Source organism: Pomacea canaliculata, linkage group LG6, assembly GCF_003073045.1.
Source record: "Pomacea canaliculata isolate SZHN2017 linkage group LG6, ASM307304v1, whole genome shotgun sequence".
Classification (NCBI taxonomy): domain Eukaryota; kingdom Metazoa; phylum Mollusca; class Gastropoda; order Architaenioglossa; family Ampullariidae; genus Pomacea; species Pomacea canaliculata.
Genome location: NC_037595.1, coordinates 10,626,940 through 10,642,966, shown reverse-complemented (window position 1 = coordinate 10,642,966; position 16,027 = coordinate 10,626,940). Strand labels below are relative to the sequence as shown.

Below are 16,027 nucleotides of genomic sequence, written 5' to 3'. Positions count from 1 at the left end.
GTGCCACAGTTACATGGATGTCACCTGACTTTTATTTACCACCTCTCTCTCAGTATCATGCGATTCATAATTGTGACAGGTTGGTCTGGTTTTGTCTGCTGACTTGGCCAAGGGGACGCAGTGTCACAGGAAACATTAGAACACATGAGAATATAATTAAGGCATTTCAGTCTCTTTTTTATTTTGTTGTTGGCTTTTGTTTTGTGAATCAAAGGAAATTGAAAGCTTATACGCCTGTATGTGTTCGTAAATCATCAAAGAACTCCGTTCATTGTAGTTAAAAAAATATCACCTTTTAGCCAATTTTTATTAAGAAAACAGCTTCTCATTGAATCACACAAACCTTTTTTTCACGTCTCACTATAAAAGTTTCACCAGGCAACAATAGCCTCCAGTTTAGTTATACTTCATGTCATATGGCATTGGACCTTAAAAGCAAGTTTCGTATAACTTATGAAATGAGAAAAAGTGTGGAAGAGGCTAGTATTCATAGTATGTACCATTAAATTGTTCTGTAAATTATATTCACTTGTGTGTGTGTGTGGACATCGATCCTTCTGTGTCTTGTTAAGTGTCGCCCAGCAGATGTCATTGATTTCCTACACAAGTGTCGACTGTGACAAATCAGTCTCGGGCTGACGGTAAAGTAAATAAGTAAACATTAATTAAGCAAACAATTAGTAGGCTGGTCCACTGGTTTAGCACTATTAAGCAAAAACAAAACGGTCTTCTAATTGAGATGTGAACCGACTGTGTCAAAGTGTCAGACACACGTGTGCGCACGCAGCTTGTGTGGTGGGTGGGTATGTGTATCCTGCATTTTTATTTCTTGTAAAAGTCCTTTTAGAGTAACAGAATATTCACACTGACATTTTACTGACTGGGATCCGGGAGTCGGACATGTCACAGTCTTGTAATATTGCCCTGCCAACCCCTTCTCTATCTCTCTGTTTGTACACGTGTGTGTCCTCCATTTGTAACCATTTTCAAGGTGTTCCGGGGGGAGAGCTCTTTATGCTGGCACCATGACACCAACGTATGGACTGAGGGTCGTTAAACTGACTGATTTATTGAGACTTCTCGATCACAGATCGATAAGGGACCAGGAGGCTGTGAGGAAAACAGTAGAGAGCTCCAGACTCCACAGCTGTCACATTGTCCAGGATTTACACGACACACGTGCAGCCAGGCAGCCAGGTCAGACAAAGGGAATGGTTTCCAACCGAAAGACGAATTTTGCGAGTTGCGTTGAAACCCAGCTTCCTTTGTGACTGCCGTCCGGACATTTTCTCGTCCGCTTCGTCCATCACTTCGCTCACGTGATCGTTATTAGAAAAATCCCCTCCCCACTCCCCCCACAGCGAGAATCCACAACATTGCAACTTGACAATAAGTGTAACAATGTTGCGAAATTTCTGTTGCCTGCAGTTTGACGGACAAATAATAAAAAATGAATCTTTAAAAAGTTCTCGAGTACAACATTCTCACACACTCTGCTACACGGTGGTGATATGTATTATACACTGAACTTGTTATAGCAACACAGTATTATGTGTACAGTAGTATAGTAATAGTTGTACTATTGTATATATGCACTATTGTTTGTACACCAAATCTCAGCCTAAAACTAAGAGTGCAATGTCTTCAATGAATCATCCTAAAAGTCAGTTGGTAAACAACATTTTTGAGCCACAGCTGTGATAATGCATGTCCCACTTTTGCGCATGCCCAAGCACGAAAGTCAGATGTAAACAGTAAACAATATCTTGAATCTCGGAGGTCAAGGATGGCGAAAATAATGGAGATAAAATACATTGAGTTCTAGACTAGACTTAAAAAAAGCCAGACTTGTGGTCCACCTACAGCTCCCCTCTCACAGATTCTGGTCAAAGTGAACGCACGACCATCGACTCAATGATTGTTCTCATGATGTAACTTGCTTTGTGTACAATATAGATAGAAATGTTCGTTTCTACGATGTTTTCCCGGGACTACCGATATAAGAGCAGGGGATGGAGAACTTCCAAGACACCCGTAGACGGGACTCGAAATTCAACCAATTCAGCTCTTTAATGGCATCTTAAATTTATATATACACTGAATCACAACAAATAAAAATACTTAAAGTTTCGTTGGCAGAAAGGCACAATGACTATAGTTTTACAATTGTTGTTTCTGCCTGCTGGAAGTTATGTTCTGTTTCCGCCTGTAATGATCTGTAAGGCTGCTATATCTAAAGGATTTATATGTTTATAGTGACAGATCCCAGCGCTAAATAATTTTATTGAAAAAAGTTCAAGTGTAATAATCAGCCCAACCCGTAACATCTGTCAAATTAAAAACAAGTTTGTGAGCTATCAGCTATTTAAACACTTTTTTGAATTAAGTTACGGTGAGCAGATATTCATCCGTGCTTATTACCACTGAAGTGAATAAACAAATATTTGTAAACGGCGCATGATTTTGCTGGAAGCTTTTCTATATCCACAACTGTTGTCCTCACACAGAACTCATATATACACAGTGATTTATCACTTTCATGGTTAGTGAAACTAAAATTATTTGTAAATAATGACACATTTGACTTGAAGCTGTTCATGTTCTTTGTTATCTTTTTGTTGTCCATTGCCACTCCAGATGCTATGTGTACCCAGCTCGTGTACAGAAAGGACATCGAAAGATGATTTCAGTAAAGACTCAGATTGCCAGATACTTTCTTGTGCTTGTATAAATATCAGTTCGCTTGTCTACTCTCCGAATACACTGCAGGTGCAGGCAAAGGTGGATAAAAGTAGATGGCGTTTGATGGAATGTAGAGAAGACCATGAACTGACTACACCCACCAGTAGTTGGAGCAGGATCCAGAATATGATAAAGAAGAGGGAGGAGCAATGATTGGTTGATTCAAAAGCGACGACGTGGCAAGCGATGATAATGTTGATGAGGTTTTTATGATCAGTGATAGCATCAGTCGATAACCAGGTTCCACATGGATCCATCAGACCAGTGCTCCTGTGCTGGACAGGTACATGGACATGCCCATCTGAAACAAGACTTCACTGCATGAAGCTCCCAGAATACAAATCTCGACAGGGAAGATGCCCATGGCAAGAAAACTGTTCGACAACATGGAGTCCTGGTGATGGTGGTGGTTGTCGTCGCGGTGGGTTTGGTGGTGATATGACAGCAGTACAGGCAAGGTCTGGAGTACACATGGAATTTTTCCACTATCAATCGGTGGAGAGTTCAGTGGGTCAGAGGCAAAAACAATTTCGTGTCACACCATCGGATCCTGTATCTCCAGCACCAGGTTCCCCAAGCCCCCGCTGGTGTTGACAATGATGTCCTCGTGAGCCACGGCCACCTGGTACAAGGGGTAGGTCTTGTCCACCACAGGCTTCACCCACTTGTACTGGACACCTGCTTCTAAGCCTGCAGTAATCTCGGTCCATTCATCCTGCAACAGAGAAATGAAAAAGTAAATAGTGAGACAAAGTGATGTAGTTTGGGATCAGGAGATATTTTGAGAGAGACAAAGAAAAAAAAAAGAAAAAAATTAAAAAAAAAATTGAGACAACCATACATGATGCTGAACAGGTGAATAAAATTTTGCTATTTCTTTGTGTAGATGTATTTACCGGACAGCTTTGAAACATCGTCACTTCACTTTAGGATATTCCCTGCTTATAAAAACTCAAGGTATGAGTGTATTAAGGAAGATACACCTTCGTTGTTATCTGTAAGACTTGGTGGTGTGAGTTCTGGTTGAACAAGAATATTTGTGTGTGTTTAATAGTTTAATACCTGCCGTCAGCCTGAATTTGTAAGAGTGGTGTCAGCAAAAGGTTTACATGGTTTGGTCTCTGTGTGTCTAGGGGAAGGGGAGTGTGATAACAAAGTGAAGACCGGTGATGTTTGTTTTTTAAACAAAAAGAGGGGAAAGAACTCACGTCTGTAGCATGTGACAGTGTGACACCTTTCACAGTTGCCTCCTTTACCATGAAGGTGGTCGGGCAAACCTTCGTCTCGCCACCTCCTCCAATTATCTGCATTGACAAACACACATTAACTCAGGTGACATATATGTTCACAAAAGTAGTTTGTTTCTTCTGTCGATGAAATATAATTTGTCGAAACGATGTGCATAACAATTCTGAAGGAGAATATGCACTCAGATATGCAAACACGCGCACGCAGACACATCTGGATTGCCAGTATGCACGTTCAGACACATCTGTATGCTTATCCACCCAAGTAATTACCAAAGGGTGTGCTTGTCACATCACACGGCAGTAAGACTGACCATTATTCGCCCTCCAACAGAGAGAAGCTGAAGGTCCCGCTGGAGGTTGCTTTGTCCGGCCATTTCCAGAATGATGTCGGGGCCTGTGCCGTCTGTTTCATCCTGCAGCAAATACAGAAACATCTGTCTCACCCAAAGTCTAAAACTCTATAAACCATGGGCCGATAATTTTATTACACGGTTATCTCCCCAAGCTGGGCGGCATTGAAGCTACTATGAAGCTACTACTTGTCAGCAAGTGAATAAACATTAACATAGTGCTTGACTTGAAAACTGCATGTTGTCTTCTATCATCTGTAAGAAAGGTTACTAGTAGCACCATCACATTTTAACAAAGGAATCTGCCAGTGAAGACGCACTAGAAAGAGTAACAGCGACGCCATTTTTGCAATGAGTATCTATCGATGAAGATACCCACAATACTGAGCATCTGTCAATAAAGATACGAACAATACTGAGCATCTGTCAATAAGGATACCCACAATAAAGATAATACTCACTAAGATGATGTCCTCGTATCCTTTCTCTCGGTGGTTGACCGCCACGTCAGCGCCGTGCTGCTTGGCCAGTGCCAGGCCAGTCTCTGTTCCAGCAGTGACCAGTATCTTCAGACCAAGAGACTTACAGATTTGCATGGCTGCCAGGCCCACCTGTTGAGGTGAGCATTGTACTGAGCCACTCACACCATTACACTTCCCTGTTATGTAATCTTTCTGATCCTACAGTCACGTGTCCGCTGGTTCTGAAAACGTCTACAACTACAATCTGCTTTCGTGCTCTCTCGTTCTCGTCCTTTCAAAGATATTTCCTAGAAGTTGGCTTTTGATTGCCAGATAGATTAACGCTCAGGTAGAAAAAACACGTTTGTTTACTAGCGCAGCAACATACCCAGGGTATCTACTTACTGATGTCACAACTGTCATTAGCGAATGTATGAAAGTGTACCTTGCCCTGCTTTCATAAGGACACGTAAGCAGGAATGTCTAGCCTTTGTGATAATTCTGAATAATTATAGCCATAAACTGCTGGAAGAAAAATTGAGCGAAATTTTAGAGATGGAAAGAGAAAGAAGAGAAGCTAAGGCAAGGAAGGAAACAAAAAAAAACCCTAAAACCTTCAAGTGCAGGATTCATTTTACATTTTACTTCAAACTTGTGTCAAATGTTGCGATTTGCCCCTGCTTTCATTTGGTAGTAAAGAAATTTTATGGTAACAGTGATAAGAATGTCTGTCGACCCAAGTCCTATGGTTAACTGAACACCCGCCTTGTTCCATGAGAAACTCACCGCGCTGCTGGCTACGTGAGGGATGAGAACAGTCTCTCCAGCTCTCGCCTTGGCTCTGTTTACACAACATATAAACACCATAGCATTACAATGTGCATCTCTAGGAGCTTCCATTCCCTTCATCTAATGCTCGGTTGTATCGTTTTAACCAGTCTCTTTGTCTCCATAAAAACCATCCTTACCTGAGTCGCATTAGATCTTTCCCTCCTTCTTGCACAGCAGATTTTGTCTAATGCTTACATTAACAAAGGAAAATTTCTTCTACAGGTGCCGACAATGTTAGCAAGACTGGCACTCACTTCTGTAAGACGGCCCTATAAGCGGTGCAGTAGGGCACCCCGATGGCAGCTCCCTCATTGAAAGACATATCCTGTCCCAGGAAACCGGTTTGGTATTCTTCAGCAACAACCATTTCTGCATATGCTCCGGACTTGGCACCAGCACAAAATACCCGGTCTCCGACCTGGAGGATGAAAATTGAAAATTTAGAAAATCATCAACATTTTTGTTTGGTTTTATTTCCTTTGAGTTCTAGACAGCTGTGAAAAGGCGCGAGGACATATTTATTCAGCGTGCCAAGACAGGGTATCATACAATATTCAAATAAGTGTGCTGCACAGCTCACCTTGAACTTCATGACCTGTGACCCAACGGCCTCCACAATCCCAGCGGCGTCAGTTCCCGGTATCCATGGCAATTTGGGCTTCACGAGAAATTTGCCGCTGACGGTCATGACGTCCACTGGGCTGACGCATGCTGCTGACGTTCTGATCAGCACCTGCACACACACACCAAGTTCGAGGTGCTTAAATTTGTCAGAAAATCGGACAGGTGTCTTACAAGTCATTTACACCTGCTCATAGACTGGGAGGCACATATATAATGTACTCAGTAATGCAGCATCGCCCTACAATAAATGTTAGCTTGAAGTGTCCTCCCCATCACCTCTCAAGTCAAGCAAATCCCTGAGACTGGATGTATTGATGTCAACAACTTGCTGTTTATCTAGGTCTAGCAGCCAGCTGGGTGTTAAGGTGTTAATATACACATTCTGGAATATACTGTTACTAGCATGTCTTGCAGACTGTTGACTAACAGTATATTATCAACTAAATTGCCTAACACACTTGCTAACCTGCCTTTGTTAACTTGTCTCCCTCACAGTGGCATTACAATACTAGGACATTATGTCCAGACAATAAGGAACTGTGAGTCTTTAATTGAGTTAATTAACCAAACTACTTGGCTATAAACTTAACAAAATAAATAATAGTTTACTTGCGTGTCACCAAGGGTCGGCAGGGGCACGTTCACCTCATACTGCAGGACTTCTGGACCTCCAAATTTATGAATCCTGACCGCCTTCATCGTGAATCACATCGACCTGGAAATGTGAGCATCCAGTCGTATCAGTGTTATTAAAAAAGTTATTTGTAAATCACAAAGTCTGTGGTTAGTCTGCTAGGTTTGTCCCGCATGCTGTGTGATTTCAACCATCAACCATCTTTAGTGTAGTGACTAGGTAAGTATATGTTAGTCAAAAGATTCTAAATAAGGACGATTGGTAAATAGTTTTCAATGTTTACGGATTCTGAAGCTTGTGTACAATCTCAAAATATCACACTTTTGGAATAGAGACTCACCTCAATGCTCCAATCTCTTTGTTTTTCTTTACTCTGAGCTTTCGAATGAGAAAACCAACGAGAAAATGTGCTCGTGATAATTCAACCTGCGATCCTTTGCCTCTCTTATCTCGAACAACATCCTTGTTGAGCCAAGAAAAATCACATTTTGTTTTGACAAGCAACAGTTAAACTAATTATCTCTGTCAAGGTGACAACACCGATAAGCGAGGGAAAGACAGGCGAGTCTCTGTTACTCACAGTTGTTAGAAAGCACTTTCGACTTGTGTGTAGTCTGCGTAGTGAACTGCTTTGTACACTCACGTGGTCGTCAGTCATCGGTGGGCACGTCACCCGCACCTAATAAATTATCTTCCCTTATCCCGCACCCCTACCCAGCCTTTGTCCTCCATTACCCGTTTGGTGACGCACGCACGACTGCGCATGCGTGGCCGTTGATACCAAGGACGTGTCTAGGTGGATTGCTAGCTGTCTGTCTGCCAAGACCAACGCTCAGCCTCTTGCAAAGTGATTCCCTGTTAGTCTCGGCGAGCCTAAACAATGTGACTAAACCGGAAGCTTTGTCGTCTAATGACTCGTTTTAAAACTTAACTAGAAAAAAATCGTCTGCCAGCAGTCCAGTAATACAAGTTCGTGGTTGATACGATGACAGGGTTAGAAATAGAGTGACGTCATCAATGGTAGGAGGAGGAAGACGACGTCACGTGACGGTTAAGTCATGTTCTAAACTGGAAGGTCGCTACTTGTACACGGGGAACACAACGAGAGCCCTTGCAGGTGTTGTGAGTATAGTTTATCAGCGGACGTTATATTCTGGGGTCGAGGGGTCACACGGCTGGAGCACACTCGACACTTCCAAGCTGGCTGAGAGGAGAAAGTACACGCACTGCTGTTAGGTAAACAAGAGTGAAGTAGTGGCGAGAGGTTCTTTAGCCCAACTCCAGTCTGAATTCAGGTTACAGAGGGAGACGTCTACCCCAGTTTAATTTTAGCCTTATGAGCATTCCTGACCCAGCAAGGGGTCAAATTTCCTTCTCTTGTTCGTATGATCCGGAAGAATGTGAGTCGGAAAGAGATGCGATTGGTGAGTAAGTTCTCGCTCGAAGTGTGTGCGTAAAAGAAGAGAGGAAGGTATAGAGATTGAGTATATGCATATATATGTGTGCATATGTGATGCATGTATGTTAAAATATGTGGATGGCAATTAATATATTAATAACGGTCCGTGTGACGTATTATGCTAAGTACAATCTGACATCTCATAGGACACTCAAGATGTCCACATATCAATTTCTTTATCTCATGGAGAGAAACCCAAGTGTAGAGGGTCTAAAAACACCGCCGTGTAGGGCGGTAGAGCAATGGCGACCCGTACCTACCGTAATCACGACGGCCGCGACCCTTTGTCCCAGGCCTGTATAGAGGACAGCACGTCACAGATGCATGTAGTTCATGTCACACACCAGAAACACCAGGCTACGCACAACTCGGTAGTTTGTGTAAATGACAGAAACTTTTGGTTCAAATCCTCCAATCACTATAGCAACAATGCGTGAGAAAACTGCGGCAACGGTTACCTGTATGGGTGTCGATGTCGCGTCCGGCCGCCACAGGTACAACTGTCACTCACGTGGGCTGCTTTCAAACAACGGATGCCCTGTGGGGTCGTATATCACAATTCGTGATCCCCCATGTTTACCATGGCAACACCTAGCAAAGACATGAGAGGAGGAGATCGTGCTGGCGACAGATAGCGAAAGGACTGTCACTCGAAGGGGAAGTGGGATCACGCCTTGTGGGTGTGACACTGTGTATGTCGGTGAAGTTTGTCTCCAGTTATGAGGCCAGCCCCCTGTCGGGGTCAAAGATCAAGAAAGTTAACGTCTCTTTGCTTGGTGGAGACGTGGTACAAAGAAATGTATCAACACTGGAAGGAGTCATTACCAACCTGTTACACCCACTCGCTCAGCCACGACCACCACGTTACGATCCGGGGTTAGAGTTCATTTGTCTATCTTGAGTTTAGTTATAGTCTGAGAAAGGATTGGTTTCTTCTGTAGAGTGGGGAAAGAAAACTTTCTTCAGCACAGATTACAACAACGACTATACAGTGTGAGTTGTCGCCCTCACAGATCATCTGCAAAGTCAGGGGTGACGACTCTGTCGACCATGTTTAGATGATGATGTCGATTAAATGTCGATTAAATGTCGATTTGTAATGCGCAGGTATCCATTCAGAAGAATGCTCATTGCGCAGCAAAAATCAAAAGAAGAAAAAGTAAAGCGAACAAATATATAAAACACCAGGAAAGTAAAAAAGATAGACAGAAGTGTTTCGAGGTTGTTTAAGACTGGTTTGAAAGAAACAGATGGGTCTTCAGTCTTTTACGAAACGTTGTTGGTGGGGTGATGGAGGAGTCTATAAGTGCTAACAAGATGCTCAGAGCGCTTGAAATGAGGTATTAAATAGAATAAACAACATCCATGCAAGGATATTCACATATACCAGACATGCACACGTCTACAACAGACACATACTCACACACCAAGTAAATACAGACACATGAACTCTGGTCAGGACAGGGCTGGAGTAAGTCGAAAAGGGTTCACAGAACGCGCGCGCGCAAATAGCAAGAAAAAAAAAACAAGACAAAAAACAAAACAAAAAAACAAAATAAACAAAAAAATAACAAAACAGAAAAAAAAACAAAATAAACAAAAAACAAAATAAGCAGAAACAAACAAATAAACAAACAAAAAAAAACACACACACACTCACACACAGAGTGATAAGAATCATTGTAATCAAGCACATAAAAGAAAAAAAAAAAGACACATTTAGTCATCGAATCAAGAAGTTTTAGTTCCTTTAGCATTTTTGTTCACATCTGGAATCATCAAATAAAGTCAATACTAATTTATTTGTTCATCGTAACCGTTTGTTCGGGCTGCTATTTTGTGCGCCTTATTATCTATCTACCATCATCTCAGATTTTTAGTCCAGCCGGGTCCACTGCTTGAACAATAACTCGCATGCACAGCATCCACATCTCAGATGGCCTGCTGTGCTGATATCACTATCACAGTTCTTTCAAACCTCGATCACTAGATCTTCAGAACGAGGTTCCCGGATGCCCCCATGGAGCTGTCCATGATGTCGAGCTGTGCTTGCTTGGCCTCAGCTAACGGGTACTCGCGCGCCACGACAGGCTGCACCCACCCGCTCTTGATACCCGCCTCTATGGCCGCAGTCATTTCCTCCCATTCTTCCTGAAAAAAGAGGCGAAGGATATAAAAGTAGCACGTTTCCGGACTAGACTACATGGCTGACTAACTGGCTGACTGGATGGCTAAAGTAAAGAGAGATGGTCGCAGGGAGTGAGACATTCCATGAAAAGAGTCAGGCGAGATCACAAAGTGTTTATCAGAGAGCATATATAGTGTGTTCACAGAAAGAGACAAAGAAGAAAGAGCAAAAGATAATAAATAAATAAAATTCTACAAGAGTGCCAATTTCTTTATGTTAAATAAATATTTTGTAAAATAAATTTATATAATTAAGTTCATATGAAAGAAAGAAAGAGGCAAAGAACAGAGAGAAAAAGAGCATATATATATATTCGTGAGACTTAAATTAATTTTCTTACTTTGGTGGAGTGAGGCAAGCTCACACCAAGAACGATGGGTTCCTTTGCTAGGAACAACTCAGGGTTGATGGTGGCCTCTTGTCTTGTTCCAATCACCTGGAGACAGCCAGCAATGAAGTGAATTAATAAAAGATAATCAACTACAAATATCTTACATTAAAAACGCAGCTTTTATCAAAGTCTGTCAGTCACGGCTCGAAAATTACAAATCTGAGATTTACAAGATATTGTTTTGATATCATTTGATTTGCCATTGATTGAAAAAATGGTTTTTGACACGTGACGCAATAGGTTGCTATGGAAACGATCCAAGTTGGCGGTAAAGCAAACACTTTAAATCAGATGCCCCTGCGGTCGGTCAAGCAATTAGTTTTTCTGCAACCATGTCTGAATGTTTACAGTAAGTGTACGTTGGCATTATCTGCATCACTGTATCAGGTCAAAGAGCAATCATATAAATAGTGAAGCGTCGTCAGAAGTGAAGGTCAAAGGGTAAGCCCCCACCTTGCCTTACCCACAACATAGCCCGGTCTTTCCCACTATCCCCCTGACCTCCCATCTTGCAGTAGGAGCTGGTTTGTGTACACACCGACCCTCTACAACAGAGTGTGTGGAGTGAGAATATGAACAAAGTACTTGTACTTACCGCAATGCGACCCCTGAGTGAAATGAGCTCCAGGTCGAGCTGTAGATTGAGTCCGCCATTCATTTCAAGGATGATGTTCAACCCGCTTGTTTTTGTAGCTTCCTGCAACACACACACACACACAAACATCTTTTGAAAAGGGCTCTGGAATGTATACAGATTTATCAGCAAGAGCTGAAAAACTATTCTTTCAGCCGCTGCGCCTCTTCCCACTGCAATAAATAATTCGTGAAAATGCTTTGCATTTTAATAATTAAACAAAATCTTTGTGTTACCTTCAAATGTGAATCATTCCACCATTTATTGTTATTTTTTTGCGGGCGGTAGGGGGCGAGTTGTTGTTTTTCACACCTTCACACATTTGCTCATTCATCCCTTATCCACTTCTATTTATTCCTGCATTTATTCGATGACTTTCTTCGGAAGTCTGATGACATCACATAATGAATACTGCAATATGTTATCACCATATGTTTTTACCTTGATTTTTTCTGCGTAGCCCTTCTCTCGGTGGTTAAACACGGCCTCGGCGCCGCAGCGCTTGACCAGGTCCAGACCCTTCGGGGTTCCTGCGGTCCCCAGCACTCGCAGCCCCATGGACTTGCATTGCTGCACTGCGGCAAGTCCCACCTGTCCAAAGTAGCAAGTGATTTCTCTCAGTTCTCAGAATAAGAAGAAATTTTGAAACAAATGAAATTTGAATGAAGTTCCACATGCATTGCTCAACTAAACAATCAGATGATTTGTTGCGTATGTGTGTGATAGACTCACTCTGTTCGTTCTGTGTGTGTGTGAAAAAAAAGGAGTGGGGGTAGGGTAGGGATGCTCTTCATGAGTAGATTTAAGAAAGAAAGGGAAGTAAGAGAGAAAAGGAGAAAAATGTGGACTTTTTTTTTTCGCGCATGTTTTTCAGACACTTACAGCTCCACTTGCTCCGTGAATAAGCACTGTTTCACCTTTTTTGGCATGAGCCCTTCAGAAAAATGAAACAAACAAACAGACTTTTAATCTCATGTGCATATGACTTGCGAAAAGGTATTTCCCAAATTACGGAGCTCCCCACGTGAAGACTATGATAGGGCTTTAGTAAATACATCGAACTGACGCGACGACGACGATGGTGATGATGACGTTGATGATTTTTTTTTTAAATAGTGAGATACCCCAATCAAAGCTAAAGCTCGCCGCACTATTCAGCAATCAATCGACCTGTAAAGATGTGCCACTGTCCAGTGTCCACTCACAACTTACTTGAAGACTATTGCATTGTAAGCTGTATAGTAGGGGACCCCCACGGAGGCGCCCTGAGCAAAGGTCAGCTTGTCCCCGAGATGTCCAGTCTGGCGCTCCTCCGACACCACGTACTCCGCATACCCTCCGGACACATTGCCAGCACAGTACACCCGGTCACCTTTCTGGACAGCGGGACACAGAGGCAGAAGTGTAACAAGAAGGACAAACCAGCATTTCGTGAGTAGATGGAAGAGGACCGCGAATGGCAAGGGGAGTGGATGTGGTGGAGTGAATGAAGGGATAAGGTATACACATACACATACACACACAGGAGTGAATTTTACCTTGAACCTCTTCACGCTCTTGCCTACAGCCTCCACAACCCCAGCAGCGTCCCACCCGAGGATGTAGGGAAACACTGCGTTGTCCAGAAACATGCCTTGCCTCATCAGCACGTCCACTGGGTTGATGCCTGCAGCTGACGACTTGAACAAAACCTGGTGTGAACATACCATCACTTACAGCTTACCTTGATGTGAACACACAATCACTGACAGTTTAGCCTGGTGTGAACACACACACACACACACACTTGCGGCTTACTCGCGTGTGAAAGCACAATAAAAACTTTTTGATTCATCCATTGCAGGGGTTACGTGAGGAGAAACATTAAACAAAATCTCAAAGGAACAAAACAAAAATACAGCAGTCAAAAAAAAAAAAAATAAAATGCCAAATAACCCCCCCCCCCAAAAAAAAAAAAAAGAAAACAACAACCCAAAAAACAAAACAAAAACAAACTAGCCAACAAAAGTAATCAAAGAAACAAAACCTGCAAAAATATTCACAAAATGATAATTTACAAAATCCCAAAGACACGAGTTTAGAAACACGATCAAGAAAACAACATAAAACTGCAATCATGTGAAAATTTTTTTTTTTTTCTTTCGGCATGTGCTCCTTTAGACTCAAGGCCTCCCGTAAAAGCAGGTGAATCTTGTTATCTACAATGTGCGCGTGTTTGCAATCAATCATTCTTTTATATCTGAAATTGATTGAGTGTTTATCTTGGTTTCTTCTTGGTGTAAACCAGTCACCATGTTTGTCTTTAGGGCTTGTTTGACTACTGCGGTTTGTTTGTAGAGGACCAGGCCCGGCGAAGTTCTAAATCACCGATGATAAGATAGTGCACACCTGAAGTACTGTTTGTGTACCTGCTTTCCATATATGGTATGGTCTCACTCTCTCCACACAAACACAATTTAAACTAAGGCTTATTGATAGATGGACGACATGATAAATGGCACCAATTAATTTAAATTTAGAATTATATCGAAAACTTCAGCTGAAGATCGTTTTTTATTTTATGGAGCATTTAAATAGTCCTCTGTAAATATTTAAACAAATAATTCGTTTTCGGCTCGTCGTTTCATTTCTCATCTTACCTGAGTGTCCCCCACTTTAGGTTTGCTGCATTGGTTTCGTATTTGAGGACCTCTGGCCCGCCCTTGTCGTAAATACACACTGCCTTCATGGTCGCTGCCTGAAGAAGAAAGTAAATTATTGCACTCAATGTTTTCCAGTCTTGCCTTCCTAAGCTGACTACCTCTCTGTTTACGGGAAACAAGTTTATCAACATCCCCAAGCACACAGAGAAGCGAATACACGAGATGAAGAATGTCCACGAGTACTAATTAGCGTGTCATTTGAGCTCTTTCATTGGCGGTAGTCATTGGTAACCGTAAGCTCATCCATGTTCCTCAGTATTACCGGAGGGTTTGACATTTCTCTGTGCATGGTGATGTTCGTAGACTTGTATCTCGATAGAGAGTAAGGTCATTTAATACAGGTTACGGAAAATAATGTCTGGCATTAAGCTGCGCCTAATTAATCGCTCCAAATTATCAGCACAAATATTGCATTCTGGTATTCTTTTAACATGTTTACAGTACAGTGCTTGTTCTACTCCTGAGACACACTGGTCCTCCCCTTCCACAAAAATAAACACTTGATACTCAATCTGTAAACTGCGATGTCTTTTTTAGCGTCACGTGACCCTTGTTGCTGTGAAAACAGATGATAATGTCAAGGTCTAAGATATAATGTCAGCATAGATAACTGTCACCATAAATAACAAATCACATGGAGGGTGTAAACAAGATGTAAACACTAAATGTCATAATGATTACGGGATTGCTAGTCAGTGACTGTACCCTTAACCCTTTAACTGTCAAGGTTGTCAAGAACGCTGACTGCCGTCGTCGTAGGAATAGTTTGGAAACCATGGCAGCTACAACTGGATGCCTGGTGATGCCGATGTTACAGTCCACTACTGTTACTATCGCTAAGTAAATATACAGAATAAATAATTGCGATTAAAAACTTTTTTTGAAACGCATTCTCTGGATTGGCCTAGATCAATGAAGGGTGACAGGTAGCTAATGATCGTTAATCACTCACCTGCTGAATAAGCCGAATTCCTTTTTGCTGTATATAGCTTGAAAGGATATACCCACGAGTGGACCACCAATAGCACGCTAGCACTTTATTTTATACGTTTGCAAAATTGCAAGTCATGCATCCACTCGTTTTCCGAGACACCTTTATCCAAGCTATCTCGGAATGTCCCAGACCTAATTCCTTTGCAAACACTGACCCAGATTTAGACTGATAGCGGGTGGAGGTTTGGGTACACAAACGGTGTAAAGAGCTTTGGTGTAAGCAGCCTCGTTGCCGAGTCATCGTCAGTCATGCAAAAATCGTTTCAATGAAAATTTGCACATGGAGAAGAACGAGCAAACAAACTAACTTTACTGGTGTCATCGACCTATCTCAAGGTGTAGATGATTTTACAGGTGGATAAATAGATAAGCTCTTAAGTCATGAATAGCATAGAAACACCAGTAAGTATAGGTAAATCTGACAACTATTACATTAACATACTAACTTACAAACCCAGAGACAATACTCTCATTCAAGAAACAACCTTACAAACCTGAAATAATTAAAAACAAATATCGATATCTCGACAGAATGACCAATTACGATCCATAGCAGCGGGGTTGTAATCGAATTTCTGCACCAAATCTCATTTGCTGCCTGTTTGTCCAGTTAAAACGAAAGAAAGCGAAAGCGCGGGAGATGTTGTCAGCTTTAATCGCGATGTGGTTGGCCTGTGTTACTGCTGCTGAGGACGAGGAAGATGACAAAGTTTGTAAACATCTTCAGACGCAACTGAACCATAAACTTGTATTACTGGACTGCTGGCA

The 16,027-nt window shown here is 42.0% G+C and overlaps 2 protein-coding genes across 5 annotated transcripts; both read right to left on the bottom strand.

The window, feature by feature from the left end:
- Nucleotides 1-2,051: 2,051 nt before the first annotated feature.
- Nucleotides 2,052-9,213, bottom strand: LOC112566563 (quinone oxidoreductase-like). Of its 4 annotated transcripts, none has more exons than XM_025242790.1 (9): nt 8,612-9,213; nt 6,868-6,973; nt 6,215-6,367; nt 5,889-6,052; nt 5,590-5,644; nt 4,804-4,953; nt 4,304-4,405; nt 3,951-4,046; nt 2,052-3,457 (listed from the first exon to the last, which is right to left on the bottom strand). In XM_025242790.1, the coding sequence occupies exons 2-9, from the start codon at nt 6,955-6,957 to the stop codon at nt 3,278-3,280; spliced, it is 990 nt and encodes a 329-aa protein (XP_025098575.1). In that variant the 5' UTR covers nt 6,958-6,973; nt 8,612-9,213; the 3' UTR covers nt 2,052-3,277. The 4 variants fall into 4 exon arrangements, with proteins under 4 accessions (XP_025098575.1, XP_025098577.1, XP_025098576.1 ...); XM_025242792.1 differs by having other exon boundaries at nt 8,810-9,212; XM_025242791.1 differs by lacking the exon at nt 8,612-9,213 and adding an exon at nt 7,233-8,592.
- Nucleotides 9,214-10,069: 856 nt separating this feature from the next.
- Nucleotides 10,070-14,740, bottom strand: LOC112567269 (quinone oxidoreductase-like). The gene is made up of 9 exons (XM_025243898.1): nt 14,697-14,740; nt 14,204-14,301; nt 13,103-13,255; nt 12,777-12,940; nt 12,447-12,498; nt 12,006-12,155; nt 11,526-11,627; nt 10,880-10,975; nt 10,070-10,502 (listed from the first exon to the last, which is right to left on the bottom strand). Exons 3-9 carry the CDS (start codon nt 13,205-13,207, stop codon nt 10,338-10,340), a joined length of 834 nt encoding a protein of 277 aa, XP_025099683.1. The 5' UTR covers nt 13,208-13,255; nt 14,204-14,301; nt 14,697-14,740; the 3' UTR covers nt 10,070-10,337.
- Between the last annotated feature and the right edge of the window lie 1,287 nt (nt 14,741-16,027).